This window comes from Chenopodium album, chromosome 23, assembly GCF_948465745.1.
Source record: "Chenopodium album chromosome 23, dcCheAlbu1.1, whole genome shotgun sequence".
Taxonomy (NCBI): Eukaryota; Viridiplantae; Streptophyta; class Magnoliopsida; order Caryophyllales; family Amaranthaceae; genus Chenopodium; species Chenopodium album.
The window spans coordinates 38,095,828-38,114,788 of NC_137856.1; the positions used below are offsets into that span (position 1 = coordinate 38,095,828).

Consider the following 18,961-nt stretch of genomic DNA (forward strand, 5'->3'; position numbering starts at 1 on the left):
CGACTATACGAGTAGTATATTGTCTTAACACAACCAATACAACAATAAAGAGTTGTACTAAGCTCAAGTATCTTCCTACAATATTCAATACCCATATCATGCCAAACACAAGAAGACGAAGTTAAAAGCAGCAAGCTAAAAGGTCAAACTAACAAACAAGCCCGTATTTAAGATATCCGATTTGATTCATTCAATTCACATTCATATACAAAATCACCACATTTTGTATGTATATATATATACATATATTGTATAAAAATATATAAATTGATATATTTTTTTGAAACCATATAAACATTGATATAAATATATAAACATATATAAATTGATATATAAACATTGTATGTGTAACAAATTTGATTGTACTAACAAAAAATGAGGTCGGCGTTGATGCACACAAAATGGCCAACTAGAAAAAGTTGAATATTAATAAAGTCTCCTGGGGCTCTCTATAATATGAATCATCAACCACTTCTGGCAATTTGAAGGCATATTTCTCTTTCAATACTAGTACTATTCGTACCCACCAGTCATATCTTCACAAAAGAGTAGTGCATTCTAGTACAAATACTTCAATATTCGATCATGTTTACATTTTTATTACTCAATCAATGATACGTATATATACTCGGAAAACAACTTGTTGTACAATCGTTGTATATCCTACATGATATAACTAATGCAATGCTATAATATTATGATTATTGTTTAAATAATCATAAAATTATTAGTTCAAAGAATTTCCAAAACACAACATAATTTAATTTTAAAAATTTTTGATGGAGCATCCATTAGAGGAAGTGTAAGGAAATCTTATAGTGGGGTCCCAAATGGTATTATTCCTCCAATTGCCTAAACATGTGGGGTACAACTGTTGGACGATTTGTGCTATGATTTCCACTATTCTTTTGGGGCACCAAATCCCTGACTTTGCAAATTGCAATCATAATTTACTGTTTGGAAAGATACCACTTATACTTGGTGACGCACTTTCTTCAAAGACCTTCATGGCTTCATTCGCTCATATAATTATAGGAGTACTAGCTTAATTAGTGCAATAATTTATTTATTTATCTATATATTTTGATTTCTTCAAATATGTTTTTTCTATTTTTAAAGGCATATACGGAGCCAACAGGCAACAACAGAGGCATGTTGCATATTGGCCGCCGCGCCAACGTAACCATTCATGTATATTAGGGGCGAGGTAAAATCATACAGGGCTCTATACAAGATCATACAACTGATAGTACAAGTACTTCATGTTAACATTATATCGACCTGGAACACTTGCCCCTTGGCACACCCTCATTGCCATATGTTTTTTTTGGCAACCGACTAATCTTTGCCGCCCTTGATGCTCATGCTAATAGTAACATGGAGTATTGTTCTAATAAATTGCTTATTTTTAGGCCGAATACAATATACACTCATAATACATTGTATACTTCTTTGATTTTTTGTGACACTCATAAATGGCTTATAGTATTAAATATTTGTTATAGGCTAAAAGAAAGAAAATAGTTTTTTAAAGATTGAATGAGCTACAAGGATAATATAAATCACGAATAAAAATACGTAGAAATTTAATTAAACCTTCAACTTAATGTATACACCCCAAGTCTTAACCAATAGGCAAAACCTTACTAAATATACAAAGTAAATAGATTATCCATTGCTGAGCTTTTAATTTGTTTCACATCATGTTGACAGCAATTTTACACTAGGTCAACCAACTTATTATTTTTTTTTTAAGTAAAAACCTTTTTTTTTATCCCACAATTGAGCAATCTCCACTATTTATTGACCTATTTTGACTGGAATCTGCCACTATGTATCACCAAGTAATATTTTGTTGTTATTGTTGGACGCATGTGGAGACATATTGCATATCCACCAATCAATACATGGATGATTTAAATCTAAATTTTGGGTATAATTATCCTCCTAAAAGCTTTACCAACCTTTTTTTTTTTTTTTTTTTTTAAATTTTTTAATTATTTTAATTTTTATTATTTTTTTAAGGGGGCACAAAAGGTGATTGATGCCTGAGGTGTAGAGACTTTGCAATGCAAGCTTAACAAGGTACAAAAGTGTTTGATGGTGGAATAACTTTTTTCATCAAGATTGAAAGTTAGAGCTATTTCAGAGAAATATGAACTTTATGAAATTATAATTTTTGTAATTAATTTAACAGTCATTTCACATGATTAAGGGTAAAGATAAAGTCATTATTGCTAAAAGTAAATTAGAAACATAATTTTTAGGTTTTCAAACGGTTGCCATGTATGCATATCACCTATTAATATAAAGGGATGTATATGTGAGTGATCATGCTAAGAAGTGAAGCCTTCATATGATGATATGAAGCTTTCCAGTATAGGTCTTGTTCAAGCAACTTATCTGAATTGAAATAATTTTTTTGTTAAGTACTTCATACTTTAATAAAGCTAATTACAACCTATTTTATTTCTCACTACTAATAAAAACTAATTGAAAAGGGTCATAGTCTAATTCTCATCTTATCCATTAATTCTACGGCCTATCTATAAAACCATTTCTAATTTCGTACATTTTTCAATCAATTACATCTACTGTATGTATTTCATTCTATAAACCCTAGTCAAAATATGTTAACACATCACATGACACCTTGTCAATACAAAAGCCTTCAATCAAATGATTTTCGATCTCTTCATAATTTCTATATAAAGATATCTTTATGATTTTATCAAAGTTCACATGGAATGCAAATGACTTACCATCTAATCTATATGATTTCGTAATTATTAATATAAAGTACTCCGTATGTAGTAATGTACAAACAAATTGATCAAGACAACTAGTCATTGAGTAAGCACATAAATCATTGTTTCATTTCATTATTTACAACCTATTATCATCAACCGTGTTAAGTAAAAAGAAAATATTATTCATTCTCTTCTTGAGGCATTGTTAAACTTCCCATAAATTCGCGGTTAAATCAATCCAAAGATACAACAGCATTTGCACATATTATATAAGTACTCTTGTAATGGCGCACCATAGATTGTAGACAAACAGCAGCACTTGGATAGAGCTAGTGATCATATAACATCGGAATATATGTTTAAGTTGGTGTCTGAAGCATTACATATATTGTTGTTGTATGAATAATTGCACATTTGCACGTATTGATCCACGCTGCTTTTGGCATAAAATGAACATTTGACACTTGAGATACAAAGAAGTCTAAAGAATGTACTCTTTGAGCACTTTTCACCTTAGTAATCGATCTTACTTCTAGAATCACGTACGTACGTACTCCTTATGTACTGCTGTGGTGGAGAAATGAGTTTCCCATAACAATAGTCTTAAGCACCAATCTGTATATTGGTAATTTATGTAGCTAGCTATTTGAAGATAGAGGTATGTACTTGTTTGAAATTATGCCCAAACCAACATCTTTGTAAGCCATAAATGGGTTATGATGTCGTATGACTCGTACCACACGAAATCGTTAGGAAATAAATGGTTGATATATATGACCAAGTATACAAAGACGATCAGCTAAATATATCAAAGTATGTACCTCATTACCAATATACATGAATGTTCGTATCAATGAAGTTATCTTACGGAGTACTTATATATGCTGTTGTATTTGATGGGCTTGAAATGTGTCTAATCAGTTTAACTATAGTGGGCTTATTTGTGTCAAGTGCATAGCCTTTACTCTTTAGGTGTTTTATTCATTGAATTGCACCCATACTTTGGTAATGTTACAACATTTTTGTGTTATGGAGCTTTTTTTTTTTTTTTTTTAAACCTATAATTATTTTATTTATCCATTTAAATGCTTTATTTAGCAACCAATAAAAGAATAATGTAAAGAATTTCCTATTAGCTGTAAAATACATGTCAAAAGCTAATTTTAATGCATTCACAATCCATGATAGATGTATTAAAATACATGTCGAAATCTAATTTATTGTATACACCATCCATGATAGATAGTATATTGAGAAGAACGATCGAATTTCTATCATTCAATTATATTATTTTACTTAAAATAACGTATCTTCCTATAATCATTTACAACTAATAAAGCATCAAATGAGGTATTAAAATCTTTAAAAGATAGATACCCAACTAAACCATTATCAAGATTTTGTCATCCTAATTTCTGGAAAAAAATCTTCTTGATCCTCTATCTTCCCATGGTTGCATATTTGTTAATTATACCCGGTGTTTTATACTTGTGTTTATGATATTAAATTTTATTCATGATGAGGATCAATATCATATCCCAGGATTTGTTAGCCATAAAACATTACTTGTATAAACAAATATTAAGGACATCCATGGAATTAATCAATGATTAATCATAGGGTCATAGAATTAAAAAAAAAAAAAAAAAAAAAAAAGGTACATTTTTTTGTGACATCTCTTTTGTGCATGGTTCAGCAGCAACATTACCTTAAAAACAAAGTACTATACTTTAAATTTATTAGTTTTAAAGTACGATTTAAAGGCATCTAAATAATCAGCACAATCAATACATGATCGTATGCTAATCATGTTCTTTGAACTTATACATATGGATTATTGTTAAACATATATTTTTTGTATTATATACTCATGAAAGAAAAAGTTAGGATACTTATGTACTACGTATATAAAAGTTAGGATAATGATAATGGCAGAAATTCTGGCAATCTTTGAAGACAATAATGGCGCAAGAATACTACAAGAATCAGACCTTCTATATCAAGAAAAATGGCCCATATATCTATATTGTACTTCATTGTAGTATATAGTCGTTATATATACTCGTGTATGTTAAATTATAGCATGCACGTGGGAACAACAAAAATGATACATACTCCGTAATACACTTGCATTTCAATAAGAATTACGATTGAAATAAACAAAAATCAAACATCAAAAATACAATCAGCTACTATTAATAGATGAATCCCTAAACAAGCTTAAACAACATATTACACAAACTGCACTACAAGATATCTAAGCAATGGTAGATAACTCTCCAGGAGCTAGTACCGTATATTTTACCTCCCAACCATCTAAACAACCCTATCATGATATCACATTAATTTACAAACACCACTACATAAAAGGTACGAGTATGAGTACATATATAAGTATATAACACCACGATTATCCAAAGTACCACCATAAACATAAACCCCGGTACTTTTATGAGATACACAAGATATACAACCATATGTATCCATTCAAAAATCTACCACAGCCACATACATTTTCTCTTCACCTAGATCGGATTTTTTATCCACCTCCAAGGCTCCAACGGCTCCAAGGATTTTTTAACCATACATTTCTCCTAAACAATATCAATACCATATTCTATATATATATAAGGTCACACTCTTAAGTACTGACTAGAAGTTCTCTCCAGTGAGAATTCAGGCAGAAGTGTAACACATCATTAAATTAAGATCAAGAGGTAAAATAAAGAATGCAAAACCTGGATGGGGGTGAAGCAACACACGAAAATACAAGGTACGATCAATTATTTGATTAGGAAACTAGATTGTACAATCTCTGGTGAAGCCGCTGGAAATCTATGCATGTTACGTCAGTCACCTGCAATATTGCAACAAAATTATTAGTCATCATGGATATATAATCACCATACCCTAACATACATGACATAACATCTCGCAAATGTTTAATTTGGTGTGAATGAGCCACAAAGGCAATACAAGTTACAATTGGGGGCGGAGGAATTGAACTTGTAACAGATCGTACACATGCCCTCTATCTTAAGAACTAGGCCAAGACATAATTGAGTAACATCTTGCAAATGTTACTTGCTACGAAGTATATGACATATATACTCTAAGTATATATAGCTCATAGTTCGCCTTAGACTATGGATTGACATTCTATCTATTAACTAAATGGTCTAGTTACTTGGAAGCTAGAGAATTTCGAAGACAACTTTTCGATGATTTTGAGAGAATCCTCTATTTTACACAAGTACTTTAATAAGTCAATTGAAGAAAAATCTTTTAATTATCATGAGCTCCTTCAATAATAGCCCTAGAAACTTGAAAAAAAATAAAAAAAAACATTGCATTTTACCTCGCATACTATCTTATGAATTATTCTTTGGTTAACTTTGGTTGATGAGCAGCTTGTAACACTAAGCCCTTCCTCAAAAATCACTTGAAGAGCACTTGAAAGAGTAAAACTTTCATCTTCATAGCCTGCATTAATGTCTATATCGAGCCCGCCTAGGCATGGATTTATCTCTACACTTCCAAGGGATGGTCTTGGATTACTAGAACTCCCCACTTGATACGTTGAAGTATCACTTTCCGGGGCGGCTTTTAGGTGATCTCTCTTAAGAGAAAGCTCTTGTATGTTCTTTTCCAAGTCCTTAATGTAATTCACTGCTTCAGCTAAGTGATCACTTGTAGACCTCTTTCCCTGAAATTAAATTTCATACAACTAGTATAAATTACTCCGTACATATCATAAACTCTCTAAGAATTTACGCTACCATTTTAATTCGACTTTCTTGAAGTAAAGATAGTGAAAGTTGAGCTTCATTTAGGCCTAGTAGAACACAAAATATCAACCAAATAGTTTACCTATTTTCTAATTCTATTTTCGATCGATAAACAAATGAGTAATGACCATATATTGTCACATCAAATTACATCTTTTTGAAGACACATTACATCTAATGTACAATTCTTCTAAAACTACCCTGTATTATGAGCCCCTCTTTTTAATTTGTATGAATTTATTTTTTTAACTCTTAAAGTCAACAAAATTAAGTAGGTTTTGGGGGATTGATTTTAGTAAAGTCCGACAAACCCTAAATGACAAAAAAAAGGCAAAAACCCTAATTCAACATTTATGCATAAGCTAAACAACATCATTTGAACCAACATTTTCTACTTCAAAATTAGAAACTAAAAACCTGATATATTGCATATAAATTGCTCATTTCCTCAAAATAATTAATCAATCAAAAAATAAAAATGATAAATACCTGAATATATTCTGGAGGAAGGGTAGAGCGGAGAGAAGAATAAAGATTAGACATTTCTGATCTTCTTTGTCGCTCAACTTCTTTGTGAATAGCCTTCTTTTGTTCATCATCATTCTCATTATTACAATTACTAGTATTGTTAGAGGATGCTCGGCCTCGGCCCCGACCTCGACCTCGACTTCTTCCTCTATTGTTAATAGGGCCAAGGCTGACATTAGCTGTGTTTATATCTCCTTCTATGTTTAACGGTGCACCATCCAACCAATAAATCTGATTCTCCGCCGCGCCTATTTGTTCTTCATCCGCAACAAATTCAGTGGTTTGGAAGGAAAGCTCACCAGATCTTTGGAAAGGAAACATTTCTATGATTTTTTTTTTTTTTTTTTTTTTGAGTGAAAATAATTGAGAGAAAAATCAAAGACTTTATAATACTCTATTGTCTATATATTTTTTCAGGGGAGATCTGAAGAAGATTGTGTTTTGTACTATTGTAGTTTTTGAAGGGAGACCTTGTGATATCTAACATATCTTCACTTATTTATAGAATAGATGTAAGAAGAAAGGTTGTGCTACTATGATAGATACCTATTTGTCGCATCACATAATATATACAACGGTTGCATTATCAAGCTGAAAACCCTATATATTTTAGGGAGTATACATGAAACTGCGTGCATCCTTTTTGAGGGCTCCACGATTTTGTACATATGCTATGAACTAGAATATTTTCTGTCCCTTCTATGATTTGATGATGAGGGAGTGATCATTTACTATGATTATGGAAAGATCTCGACTGCCTACTATCTATTAATGTATTATTGGATGAAGTTTTAAGGTGTAGGAATTGTTTCTTTTAATGAAAATTAAAATATTCTTTTTGAAGTACTATAGAGTAGTTTGAAATAAATATTGTGTTTTATATGTTACATTGTTGATACCAAATGATTACACTTGAGGAAAAAAATTCATGTAGTTCTAAGATTGTAAATTAGAAAATAGAAATCATCAAGATAAAAGCAACACAAAGCATTTATAATTTTGTCATAGGTTTTTAATCTATTAGGACACGTTCAGTGTAATTTTTTAGTTATTTATTTTTATTTTAAAAATAACAATGATTCTTTTGATTTCCTGATTTTATTTTTATTTTTTTACAAAATTATACAAAAACAAACGGAAGATAATTGGAAGATAATTACCACTTATGTTTTCATATTATGGTTAAACTTACCTAACTTTGTAAATATAAACATCTAACAACCATTAACTTCTCCAATCATGTATCAATAAAAACAATAAAATTAATACTTAAAAAATACATATTGAGACTAATATAATAAAGTAATAAGATCACATAATTGTACGGAGTATTTTTTGTTTTTTTTTGTTATATATGCATAAATTCAATGTGGAGTTTGTAAATGGTGTCAAATTAAATCAGGATTTAATTACCCCTTGCTAATACAAAAACGGTGGTAATTAATACAATCATTGTCTTATACATTATCCTAATAAATAAAATCTAATGAGCCAAAACACTAATTTGGAACACATGAAGTAACAAGTTTTTCATATGTGTAATTGAGTGTACAAGCAACCTAGTATATAATACCTTTAACTTAAAAATTAATCAAAGTAGAAAAATCAAATATACTTCGTATGTCTCATTGAATTTTGACTGAAAAAATCACATCGTACTCTTAAATAAACACATGTCTTCAAAATCTCTTTAAGCTAAATGGGCGGCAGCTTTTTCAATGATTTGGTTTCTCGCCGATTAATGAACAGTTAGCGAATTGAGCTTATGGTGAATAATTTCAACGAAGTATATAAATTTTTATAATTTTTTTATTCGTGTTAATTTCGAGGGCAAACTTATTAAAGGATTGTTGATGCATGTAATCGAGGTTTTTAAGAATATGATTCACGATGTTTTTTTAAAAGTTTATCAAATCATGACAAAGAAATATAATAATAATAAAAAAATTGTTTGATTGACTAGAAAGCTAATACAAAGCGTTTGATTGAGTTGCTTGTCTACATTCTACAATGTATGTGATTCTTGATTTGTAAATAAAATATGGAAGACATTAATGAAAAGGATGTAAGTGAATTAAATGGCCGGGCTCAAAAGTTAAAGCTTGCGCCGAAGTGGATATAGATTGAGTGAAAATAAAACAAATATATTATATTAGTACCGTGATTATATATGATGCGCCTTCAGTTCTTGAATGATAAATAAATGTATAGTCATAAATACTACTATCAATATTCATGTTGTAGGGTAAAGGGAGTTTGACTAAAATTCAATAATGGAAATGATTTAGAAAGTTATAAGGACAAAAAATGTAAACAAGATTTCCGTCTCTTAAGTACCGCTTGCAGAACTTTAATCAACCAACTTATTCCTATTTGACATCCACATTGTGAATGTAATGATATTAATTAGTAGGTGATATATGGAATTGATCTTAGTAGGTAGCCAACCATATCTTTTCTATCATGCAATCGTGCACAAATATTGCAGGTTTTGCAAAATTAAAAGCATGCACATATACACAAATGTAATATCCAAAATATAATAATTAATATTCTAAAAAGTTCAAACATAGCAATAATAATAACAATTGTTTGATGTATAATTATGTACATCTAACTACTTGATTGTCCCCTACTGTACATTTTTCCATGTCAAATGTCAAGAAAGGCGATAGGGCGGCAGGCAGCAAATTATACAGTGCAATATAATGAGGGAGATGCCAAAACCAAGATTATTGGAGTGCACTTTGCCAATAGTTTTAGCATCTTTTCATTACATATTAATAAGCTTTACTGACCATGACCAAAAAATTAATTGGCCCACACCTATGAAAATTTTACTATCACTATGTTGTTTGTTCATTTTGACATTATTATTAAAAGAGAAAGTGTACTTCGTGTCGCTGATTACTGGTTAGTCTATTAAAAAGGGCGAAACATCCTAAATGCTTTCACTAAAGTAAAAGTTGTTAATTGGGACAAAGTATACAATTTACCCTCGATTTAGTTGCGCAAGTTTTAGACATCTAATCACGTTTAATTTTTAGGGAGCGATAATTTTTTGTTGTTATTTTGTTTCGTATCATATTCCTTTAATCATTAAATAAACCACATTATTTGAACTTTTTCATGGTCAAAGAAGCTGTTAAATGCTCAACATCTAGCTCTTGAATAAGGCCGTTGCATGAGTACGTACGTATAACAACTGATATGAACATGTGATTGTTGATTTAGCCCAACATGGATACATGCTAGAAAATAAATCATTATCATTAAATTGTTGAAATTATATATCAAGCATACATCATAATCACAACAAAGTTATGTTTTTTTACTATAAAGTATGATGTTGAAATTCATAAAGTAGGGGAAATTTTTTCTTTCTTTGATGAAAATCTCTTGAATTAATGTTACATCAAATAATTCTCTTACAAAAAAAATAAAATAAAAAAAATGTTACATCAAATTCATTTATTCCTTCATGCACATAAATCATAACAATCTTTGAAAATACAAGTTTTTCAAGCATACATATATCATAATTTGCTTGCTAATATATTTTACTTCTCTTCAAGAATAAACAAATTTCTCTCACACAATTATATATACTATACAAGAACACAACTACACTTGTTTCATACACCCTCACTGCTCTAGCTAGCAATATTGGTTTTCCTAAATACTAAAAGAACAATCAAATGAATGTTCATCTACACTCATAACTTGTTTCATACATCATATCCACCCTTCCTGCTCTAGCAATACATTTATTTGATTGTCAAAATAATAAATGAACATATGTATGTCTACACTCGTTACTTGTTTCATATACGCTCCCTCCATTTCATAAACAAAAACCTAGAATTGGATCAAGTCACAGACCATAACAGGCTATGTATAACGATAGTATGTATAATCAGCAAACGAGGTCATTTAATTTCTGTTGTAGTTGATTCACATCAATGCATGCTGTGTTTCCTACCTGCATCATATAGAAATTGTGTATCAAACTAATTATTATCACAGAATTATATTGCATATATACTTGTTGATAAAAGAATTAATTGCTTTCGATTTAAACTCACATAAAACATTGACAATTAACATTAATATCAATATAAAGATTTCCCCAATATCGTTAATTAGAGAGACTAGGGAGTCAGATGTAATTATGTAAGTTGCCTTACCCGTATGATAGTAATCAAGAATATTGCCATCTCACAATATATTAAATACATGAAGTTTAATGTGCCATTTTAATAATTTATAGTTCATTACAAAACAAATATGCATGACGAAGTTTATTCTGATGTAGATCTATGTATGCTCTTTTTCTTTGATTAGGCTAAAGCTAAACCAAGTAGCATGAAACCTCTTCCTAGATAATACGACTGCTTAAATGTTAATATACATGTGATTGTTGCATCGCCTGCATAAACTTTGCTGAATCAAAGAACATTACTACAAATATACAATTAAGGAAGAGGACATAGAGTAAAATGCATGACTCATTGACTCAATAAGGCTCTATACATATATACCTGAATGATCAACATCATGAAGCACATATATACTAGCTACGACTCTACGAGAAGTTTGTACTATTAGCTAATCATATCAAAGGTCTAAAACAACAAGCATAATCCTATATAAAGAGACTGAAAATTATAGACCCTTAACATATATACAGCACGTTTGGTAGCAATAATGATGCTATAATTAACATCTACAAATGATATACGATTTTGTTTCTTCATAGATGCATTAATGTAGTGATAGAACTTGGCAAGAGTTCTTGCAAAATGAACAAAAATTATTACCACCAATAATTTTTACTGCTTGCCAAATGGATTGTAGAATAATTACCATTAGAAAAAGGCCGTTAAAATTTTAAGGGTAATTTGAGCAATCATCTTGCAAGAAGAGCCTAATTTTAAAGAAATATAACTCTGCATGAAATTTAGAATATACATGTATTGTATTGCTGTATAACTTTACCATGTTTTCATGATAGCAACAACGACAATGACTACCAACCAGATAGAATCTTGTGATTTTGCATGGTTCAATAGATCCTAGATAGTTGTCTAAATTGAATGGCCGAGTTGGGAATGTAACCAGCATCCAACATAACACCCAAATATAATTTTACACCATTTCACATTCTTTTTCGGTTTTTCCCATATGCTTTTAAAATTACACTCGGGTGTTGGATGAACACCTTGAAGTTAGAAGAAGATTAAAATTTTTAACAACTTTAGCCTTAAGATAGTAAGCTCCACACATAGACTACATGTAAACATATGAATTTTTTTTGTAAGTTTACCTGACATTGCAAATGGTGAATTAGTCTATCATTGAATTTGGTTGAAGTGCAACTCATAACTTCAAGTCCTTCATCAAAAACAACTTGTATAGCGCTTGACAACGAAAACCGGTCTTCATCTTCACATCCAACACTAATCTCTATCTCAAAACCAACTACAGATTGTCTGATTATTACAGATGAGTTGCTAGATCCACCTATTTCATAAGTCGAACTCGTCGATTCTTGTTGATCTACTGATTGTTTAAGCTGATCTCTTCTCTCTTCAAGCTCCTTTACATTCTTCTTCAAGTGTTGTATGTAATTTACAGCTTCCCCTATATGGTCACTTGTTGATTTCTTTCCCTGAAATTTCCATTATTAGTAACAACCTTCAAATTAAACCTAATTAATTACTTACTTTAAATATCTCTAATTAAATTAAATTCATAGAACCCTAAACAAAAACCCTAATAAAAACTATATACTAAATCAAAAATTATATACATACCCATCAAATTAAACATACCAAAAGAAAAAAAAAAACAACAACAAGATTTATAAATTAAAATAAAATCAAAGTAACCTAAGAAATTAAATTAGTTAACCTGAATAGATTCAGAAGGAAGGGTTAAACGAAGGGAATTATAAAGATCAGCCATTTCTTGCCTCCTTTGACGTTCATATTCTCTATGCATAACTTTTCTTTCATCATCGTCATTAGCAGTATTAGTGGTAGTATTACTACTACTAGCTAATGATGATGATGATCTACGACCACGACCACGACCACCTCGACCTCGGCCTCGGCCAGGATTAGTACTAGTTGTATTATTGAGGCCAACAACAGAAACATTATTATTATCATTCAACATAATCTGATCTTCTTCTTCAAATTGGTCCCCCTCATCACTAATTTTGAACGACAGCTCACAACTTCGTTGGAAAGGGAACATGTTTTTTTCTCTTAATTTAGGAGAGAGAAAATCAACGGATCAATCAAGATCATTTCACACTAACTAGAAGAAATTAGGGAGAAAATACGGTAGAGATTTAATCATTCTTTTTAAAAGATTTTTTTATATATTTTTTTATTATTATTTTATTAAGACAAGGATTCATAATAAAATAAAAGGGCTTTAATTAATGTAAGGGTAATCCATAATTTGTTGGAATAAAAATCTTTGTGGGACTACCCTAGAGTTGTCGTACACTCTTATGATGAACTCGCTTTTAATAATAGCCGTTTGATATGATGATATGATTTGATGATGTATTATGATCAAGGAAAGATATAGGAAGATCATGATGATTAAGGAAAGATCTACAGTATCTAATTAATTAATTATCCTTAAGTAATAGTGTAGTCTACTCAATGAAGAATTGAAGACCAAGACTTTATTTAGGATACATATAGAATCTACTAGATTAATTATTTTATATTGAGTTGATCCAATAATAGTTGTTGATCATTAATGTTAATGATGTACTAATTTTATTAAGAAATTGTATTATATGTTTGGAATGTGTATGTGTTTTTTTTTATAAGAGGGAATGTATATAGCTAGGTAACTCTTTTTAGGGGGGTATATGTAGCTTTTATTATACTGCAAAACCTGCAATTTATGTCTTTTGCTAATCATGAGTATGAATTTGTTTTGTAATGTGAGGTTAAGGGGTGACAATTATTCAAGTATATGTTTAAGGGTAGTTCAATCAAAACCAAATTATAAGTTTGAATGTATTTATATTTATTTTTGAATCAAAAAATTGGATCGGTTTTACTTTTATAGCTTTAGGGCCTGTTCACATTTACTTAATTTCACTTCAGTTCAGTTAAGTTCAGTTCCAATCAGTTCAGTTCAGTTCAGTTCCAATCAGTTCAGTTCAGTTCAGTTCAGTTCAGTTCAGTTCAGCTCTTAATTTCCCTCTCACATAAAATATTTATTTCAGCTCAATTCAATTCAGTTCAGTTCTAATCAGTTCAGTTCAGTTCAGTTCAGTCCAGCTCCAATCAGTTCAGTTCAGCTCAGTTCAGTAAATATGAACAGGCCCTTATTTAACAATTTTAAAAGTGCTTTATTACAAATTGGAATCGAATTTAAGGCATTTCAATATTCCTAACAAAATTTAATTTTTTTTCTTTTTTTTTCTTTTTTTTTTTTTTAGCTTTTTCAAATAAGGGGCTATTCCCCTATACATAAAAAGCTCCTCATTAACTAGAAATAAAACGTGGCATGGCCGCACTTGCTATATTTTCATGTAATTAAGTTGAATGGTTTTTTCCACACCTCTAAATAAAAGGCTCTAATACAATGGCTATCTAGTCTATTACAGTACTTTTAAACCAGTGTAAAAAAAGAACGCAGATGAAAGAACACAACCCGATTTCTTATTACACCGATATTTAACTAGTGTAATGCTTCAACTTTAAACCCGATTTCTTTTCTACCAAATGAAAGAACGCAAACAGCCCATAAGAATCGTGATTCTGTCATGCCAAAAGAGGAGCTTAGTCATCCATTTAGATTATAAGACATTGCACATTTGCACTACACTAGTAACCCTACCTTTTCAGCCACCTCCAAAGCTATTGCAACTGCCCTCATCATCTCGACAAGAAAAGGCCTTACAAAGGTAAGAACCCACTATCTAATGTTTACAAGACCGTCATCTCAAACGTCATTTCAAAACAAGACTATTTAAAGAACAATAACACCTACATCCGTCATATGCTAATACAACTGAACATTCATGTATTATTTTCTTAAATTAAAACATTTACATCTGTATAATCATTCTACTAATATACTTTCTACAATATGTAGACAAATCTATCAACTTAATTTCGCAGTTTTTAAATATTGAATTTCGGGTCAATTAGTCAAACTGATAGTGCGAGGTCTAATGTCTAAATAAAGTTTAGAGATCATTTATAGATTTTATAAAAAAAAAATTGATCGATGTTGTATGAATTAATCTTGATGTCTTTCCATTTATCAATTGTCAAAAAATGAAAAGCTTTGAATTAGTAACTTTATAATGCAAAATATTGGATATTAAATGATGAATGCATATATATAGTATATTAGTATAGGTAAAATGGGTTGAATTGAACATATTGTATAACCCAAACCTTTCTCTAGACCCAAAACATCAAAATTAAAACTATAAAGTGTAATTCTCTCTCTAAAAAAAAAATAAAATAAAATAAAAAAAAAAAAAAAAAAAACCTATAAAGTGCAATAATGCCTAGAGAGATTAATGGGCTAATAGTTAATGGGCTGACCACCTTAGTGAGAGCCTCATTCTTATCTGGTTACAAAATAAAGAAGTCCTTTTATCATTTTATGTGCCTCTATATTGTACTGTAATTTATTTTTATACACTTAGGCCCTGTTCTCTTCACCTTAAAAAATTAATCAATCAATCAATCAATCAAAGCCTTAATCCCAAAAGTGGGGTCGGCTAACATGAACCAAATTTGATCATTCCGTGTAGTCATCAACATAAATCTTTCTCCTCCATCCCTTACGATCCAAAACTTCATCCTCACGTAAATCCATGCACTTCATATCCTTCCTCACTCCTTCCAACCAAGTCATCTTTGGTCTCCCTCTTCCTCGTTTAATCCCTCCATGGTCCCACTCTTCCACTCTTCGCACCGGTGCACCCTCGGGTCTCCGTCTTACATGTCCAAACCAACGCAGACGATTTTCCCTTAGTTTATCTACAATGCCCGCCACACCTACTTTCTTGCGAATAACCTCATTTCTGATTCTATCTCTTAAAGTGTTTCCACACATCCACCTTAACATGCGCATTTCCGTAACCTCCATCTTTTTAATATGCTCTTTCTTAGAAGCCCAACATTCTGTACCATAGAGCAACACTGGTCGTATGGCAGTCCTGTAGAATTTTCCCTTCAACTTTAAGGGAATGCTGCGGTCGCATAACACTCCCGTGGCCGCTCTCCATTTAAGCCACCCTGACTTAATCCTGTGGGTCACGTCTTGATCAATGTCACCATTCTTCTGGATGATCGACCCTAGGTACTTAAAACATTCACTCATGGTCAAATCCTTTCCATCCAAACTCACCACTTCATTGCGTGTCCCCCTCTGAGTGCCAAAACGACATACCAAATATTCAGTCTTACTCCGACTTAGCTTAAACCCTCTAGATTCCAACCTTTGCCTCCATTGCTCCAACTTGACATTAACTCCGCCAGTGGGTTTCCCGCTGCCAGTCCCAAGCCTGGATAAAGGAGGAGGGTTACGGTAGGCCAGTGACAGCCAGTATAAAACTTCGTCACATCCCATGACATGAGCCAAACACCTTAAAAAATTAATATTAAGTAAAAATAATTTCAGTTCAGTAAAAATAAGTTAAGTTCAGTATAATAAGTTCAGTTTAGTAAAAATAATTTCTATTCAGTAAATATAAGTTCAGTGCAGTAAATTCAGTTTTCTTAAAGAAGAATTATAAGAGAAAATCAGTAAAATTAATTTCAGTTCAGCAAAAATAATTTTAGTTCAGTAAAATTAATTTAAATTCAGTAAAAATAATTTAAGTTCAGCAATTATAATTTTGTTTCATTAAAAATAATTTCAGTCTCATCAAAAAAATAATTTTGTTACAGACCCAAGATATGATAAAAGTATAAAATATTTATGAGTGATACTACTTTAGTGATACTAAACTGAACTGATTGGAGCTGGACTGAACTGAATAGAGCTGAAATGAATATTTTATGAAAGAAGGAAAATAGGAGCTGAACTGAACTGAAGTGATTGGAGTTGAACTGAATAAAATTAAGATGAAGTGAACATGCCCTTAATTTATTCATAAGAGTCCCCTAATTTATTATATGGGTAACATCAATTAATTTTATATAAATAACCCCCATTTTTCATTTGGTTATAACCCTTATATGTAAAAGTAACCTCATTTGATCATCCATAAAAATGTCAAAAATAAAAATTAAATCTTAAATTAAAATGACTGAAGTATAACAAACCCAAAACGTGTGGAATATTAATTTGTAGTGGAACTTAAAATATCAAAATAAATCGACAAGACCACAAAGCAACAACACGTACGGAAAACGACTACGAGTATTGAGTAATTAATTAATTAATTAAAATCCATACAAATAATTTTCCGTAATTGTGAGTGGAAAATCAAAAGGGTAGCAGCAAAATGTACAGTGTATCAAACAGGATAATCTTCCAGCGAATAACATGATAACATGATTTTGGTGACCCCCACTTTATTTTATCACGTATACTTAGCATTGTTGACCATGACCTGGGCACACTTATATTTTACTCCTATATTTATTAGTTTATTAATCTATATTATCTAATACTTTATACTTGAATCTTCATAATAATATTATACTTAAATATTATAATGTGGCTTTGGGTCTGGCCTTAAATATAATATTTGTATGACATAAAGAGAAAATATAATGGTCTAGTAACTTGTTATAGGCAGGGCTGATAGTGTTACTTAACTTGATTAATTCACAATTTCTAAAGATTTTATTATATCATATTAAATTAAGAGTAAGGGATAGCTCAAGTAATTAGAGCTTCCTTCCCGGTTCTAGGAAATCTTGGGATCGATTCTGACCCCCGCCATTTGTGGCTCTCTAAACACAAAAAAAAAAATTATATCATATCAAATTAAACCAAGAAAACCGGCATGTTCTTTGTTTTTGTTGTAATATTATTCCTAGTACATTCAATGTGTAAGCAAAGATGTCATCGAGAGATTTGAGACATATGAGCATAATTTACAATTTTACTGGTATTACAGTTCACAGCTAAAACCAAATAATGGTTAGTTAAGAACAATTATATAAGGTTCTAAATACACAGATTTGAGTTATCATCCAGCTCTAAGCATTATTTTACCTTAAATCTTGATGGTCATCTAGTTAGTGACATCAACAATATTTCAAAATTAGGTTATTGTCTTCTAAATCAGAAAATTAATTACAATACAAAATACAATTAGTAAGAGCCTAAGAGGATTGATATTATCAACATATAGTAGGTATGCTGATAAGGTCGATGTCCATGTCCATGTCCATGTCCTAGTCCTAGTGTTAGGACCCTTTAACTAATGGGAGCTAATCAATAAAATTTTATTTTTAAATCTTGGGATACTTGATCTGAAACATTATTATATATGTATATCTTGATTAATAGAATCTAACAAGATGATTATAGTTTGTCTAACAATCTTTTGTAGAGCCAGGATAATCACTTGATCAACGAAGTTTGGGAGTAGGTTGGTGGGCCGGGTCTCTTACATGTTAAACCCTTTTGTAATTTCCAAATACAGTACTCCCTCCGTCTCTTTATTAATTATTAATGATTCACTTTCTCTCTTTATGTGAGTAATGAATGATAGAAAGTGGACATTAATAAAAAGACGGAAGGAGTACTAATTACGGAGTACGTACTATTTTCCCATAGTGTCATTTACTTTCAGACATACAATATATTCAAATTATTTTATTTTTTCCTTTCTCAAGATTGTAGTCATCTAAGAAAAATATGCAATGTTTCATATAGGCT

General features: G+C 30.8%; 2 protein-coding genes across 2 annotated transcripts; both read right to left on the reverse strand.

The window, feature by feature from the left end:
- Window positions 1–5,541: 5,541 nt before the first annotated feature.
- LOC145609463 (transcription factor bHLH118-like) lies at window positions 5,542–7,387 on the reverse strand. The gene is made up of 3 exons (XM_081664942.1): window positions 7,028–7,387; window positions 6,109–6,456; window positions 5,542–5,607 (listed from the first exon to the last, which is right to left on the reverse strand). Exons 1-3 carry the CDS (start codon window positions 7,385–7,387, stop codon window positions 5,542–5,544), a joined length of 774 nt encoding a protein of 257 aa, XP_081521068.1.
- A 3,527-nt stretch (window positions 7,388–10,914) lies between these two features.
- LOC145609503 (transcription factor bHLH118-like) lies at window positions 10,915–13,334 on the reverse strand. The gene is made up of 3 exons (XM_081664969.1): window positions 12,980–13,334; window positions 12,393–12,737; window positions 10,915–11,048 (listed from the first exon to the last, which is right to left on the reverse strand). The coding sequence occupies exons 1-3, from the start codon at window positions 13,325–13,327 to the stop codon at window positions 10,983–10,985; spliced, it is 759 nt and encodes a 252-aa protein (XP_081521095.1). The 5' UTR covers window positions 13,328–13,334; the 3' UTR covers window positions 10,915–10,982.
- Window positions 13,335–18,961: the final 5,627 nt, after the last annotated feature.

Excerpts from the sequence above, each read along its gene's own strand:
- LOC145609463 (XM_081664942.1), bottom strand. The coding sequence starts at position 7,387 with ATGTTTCCTTTCCAAAGATCTGGTGAGCTTTCCTTCCAAACCACTGAA. Across the intron at positions 6,457-7,027 it reads TTCCTCCAGAATATATTCAG|GGAAAGAGGTCTACAAGTGA; the intron begins GTATTTATCATT and ends ATTTAATTTCAG. Across the intron at positions 5,608-6,108 it reads TTCATAAGATAGTATGCGAG|GTGACTGACGTAACATGCAT; the intron begins GTAAAATGCAAT and ends GCAATATTGCAG.
- LOC145609503 (XM_081664969.1), bottom strand. The coding sequence starts at position 13,327 with ATGTTCCCTTTCCAACGAAGTTGTGAGCTGTCGTTCAAAATTAGTGAT. Across the intron at positions 12,738-12,979 it reads TTCCTTCTGAATCTATTCAG|GGAAAGAAATCAACAAGTGA; the intron begins GTTAACTAATTT and ends TGGAAATTTCAG. Across the intron at positions 11,049-12,392 it reads TTCACCATTTGCAATGTCAG|GTAGGAAACACAGCATGCAT; the intron begins GTAAACTTACAA and ends TATATGATGCAG.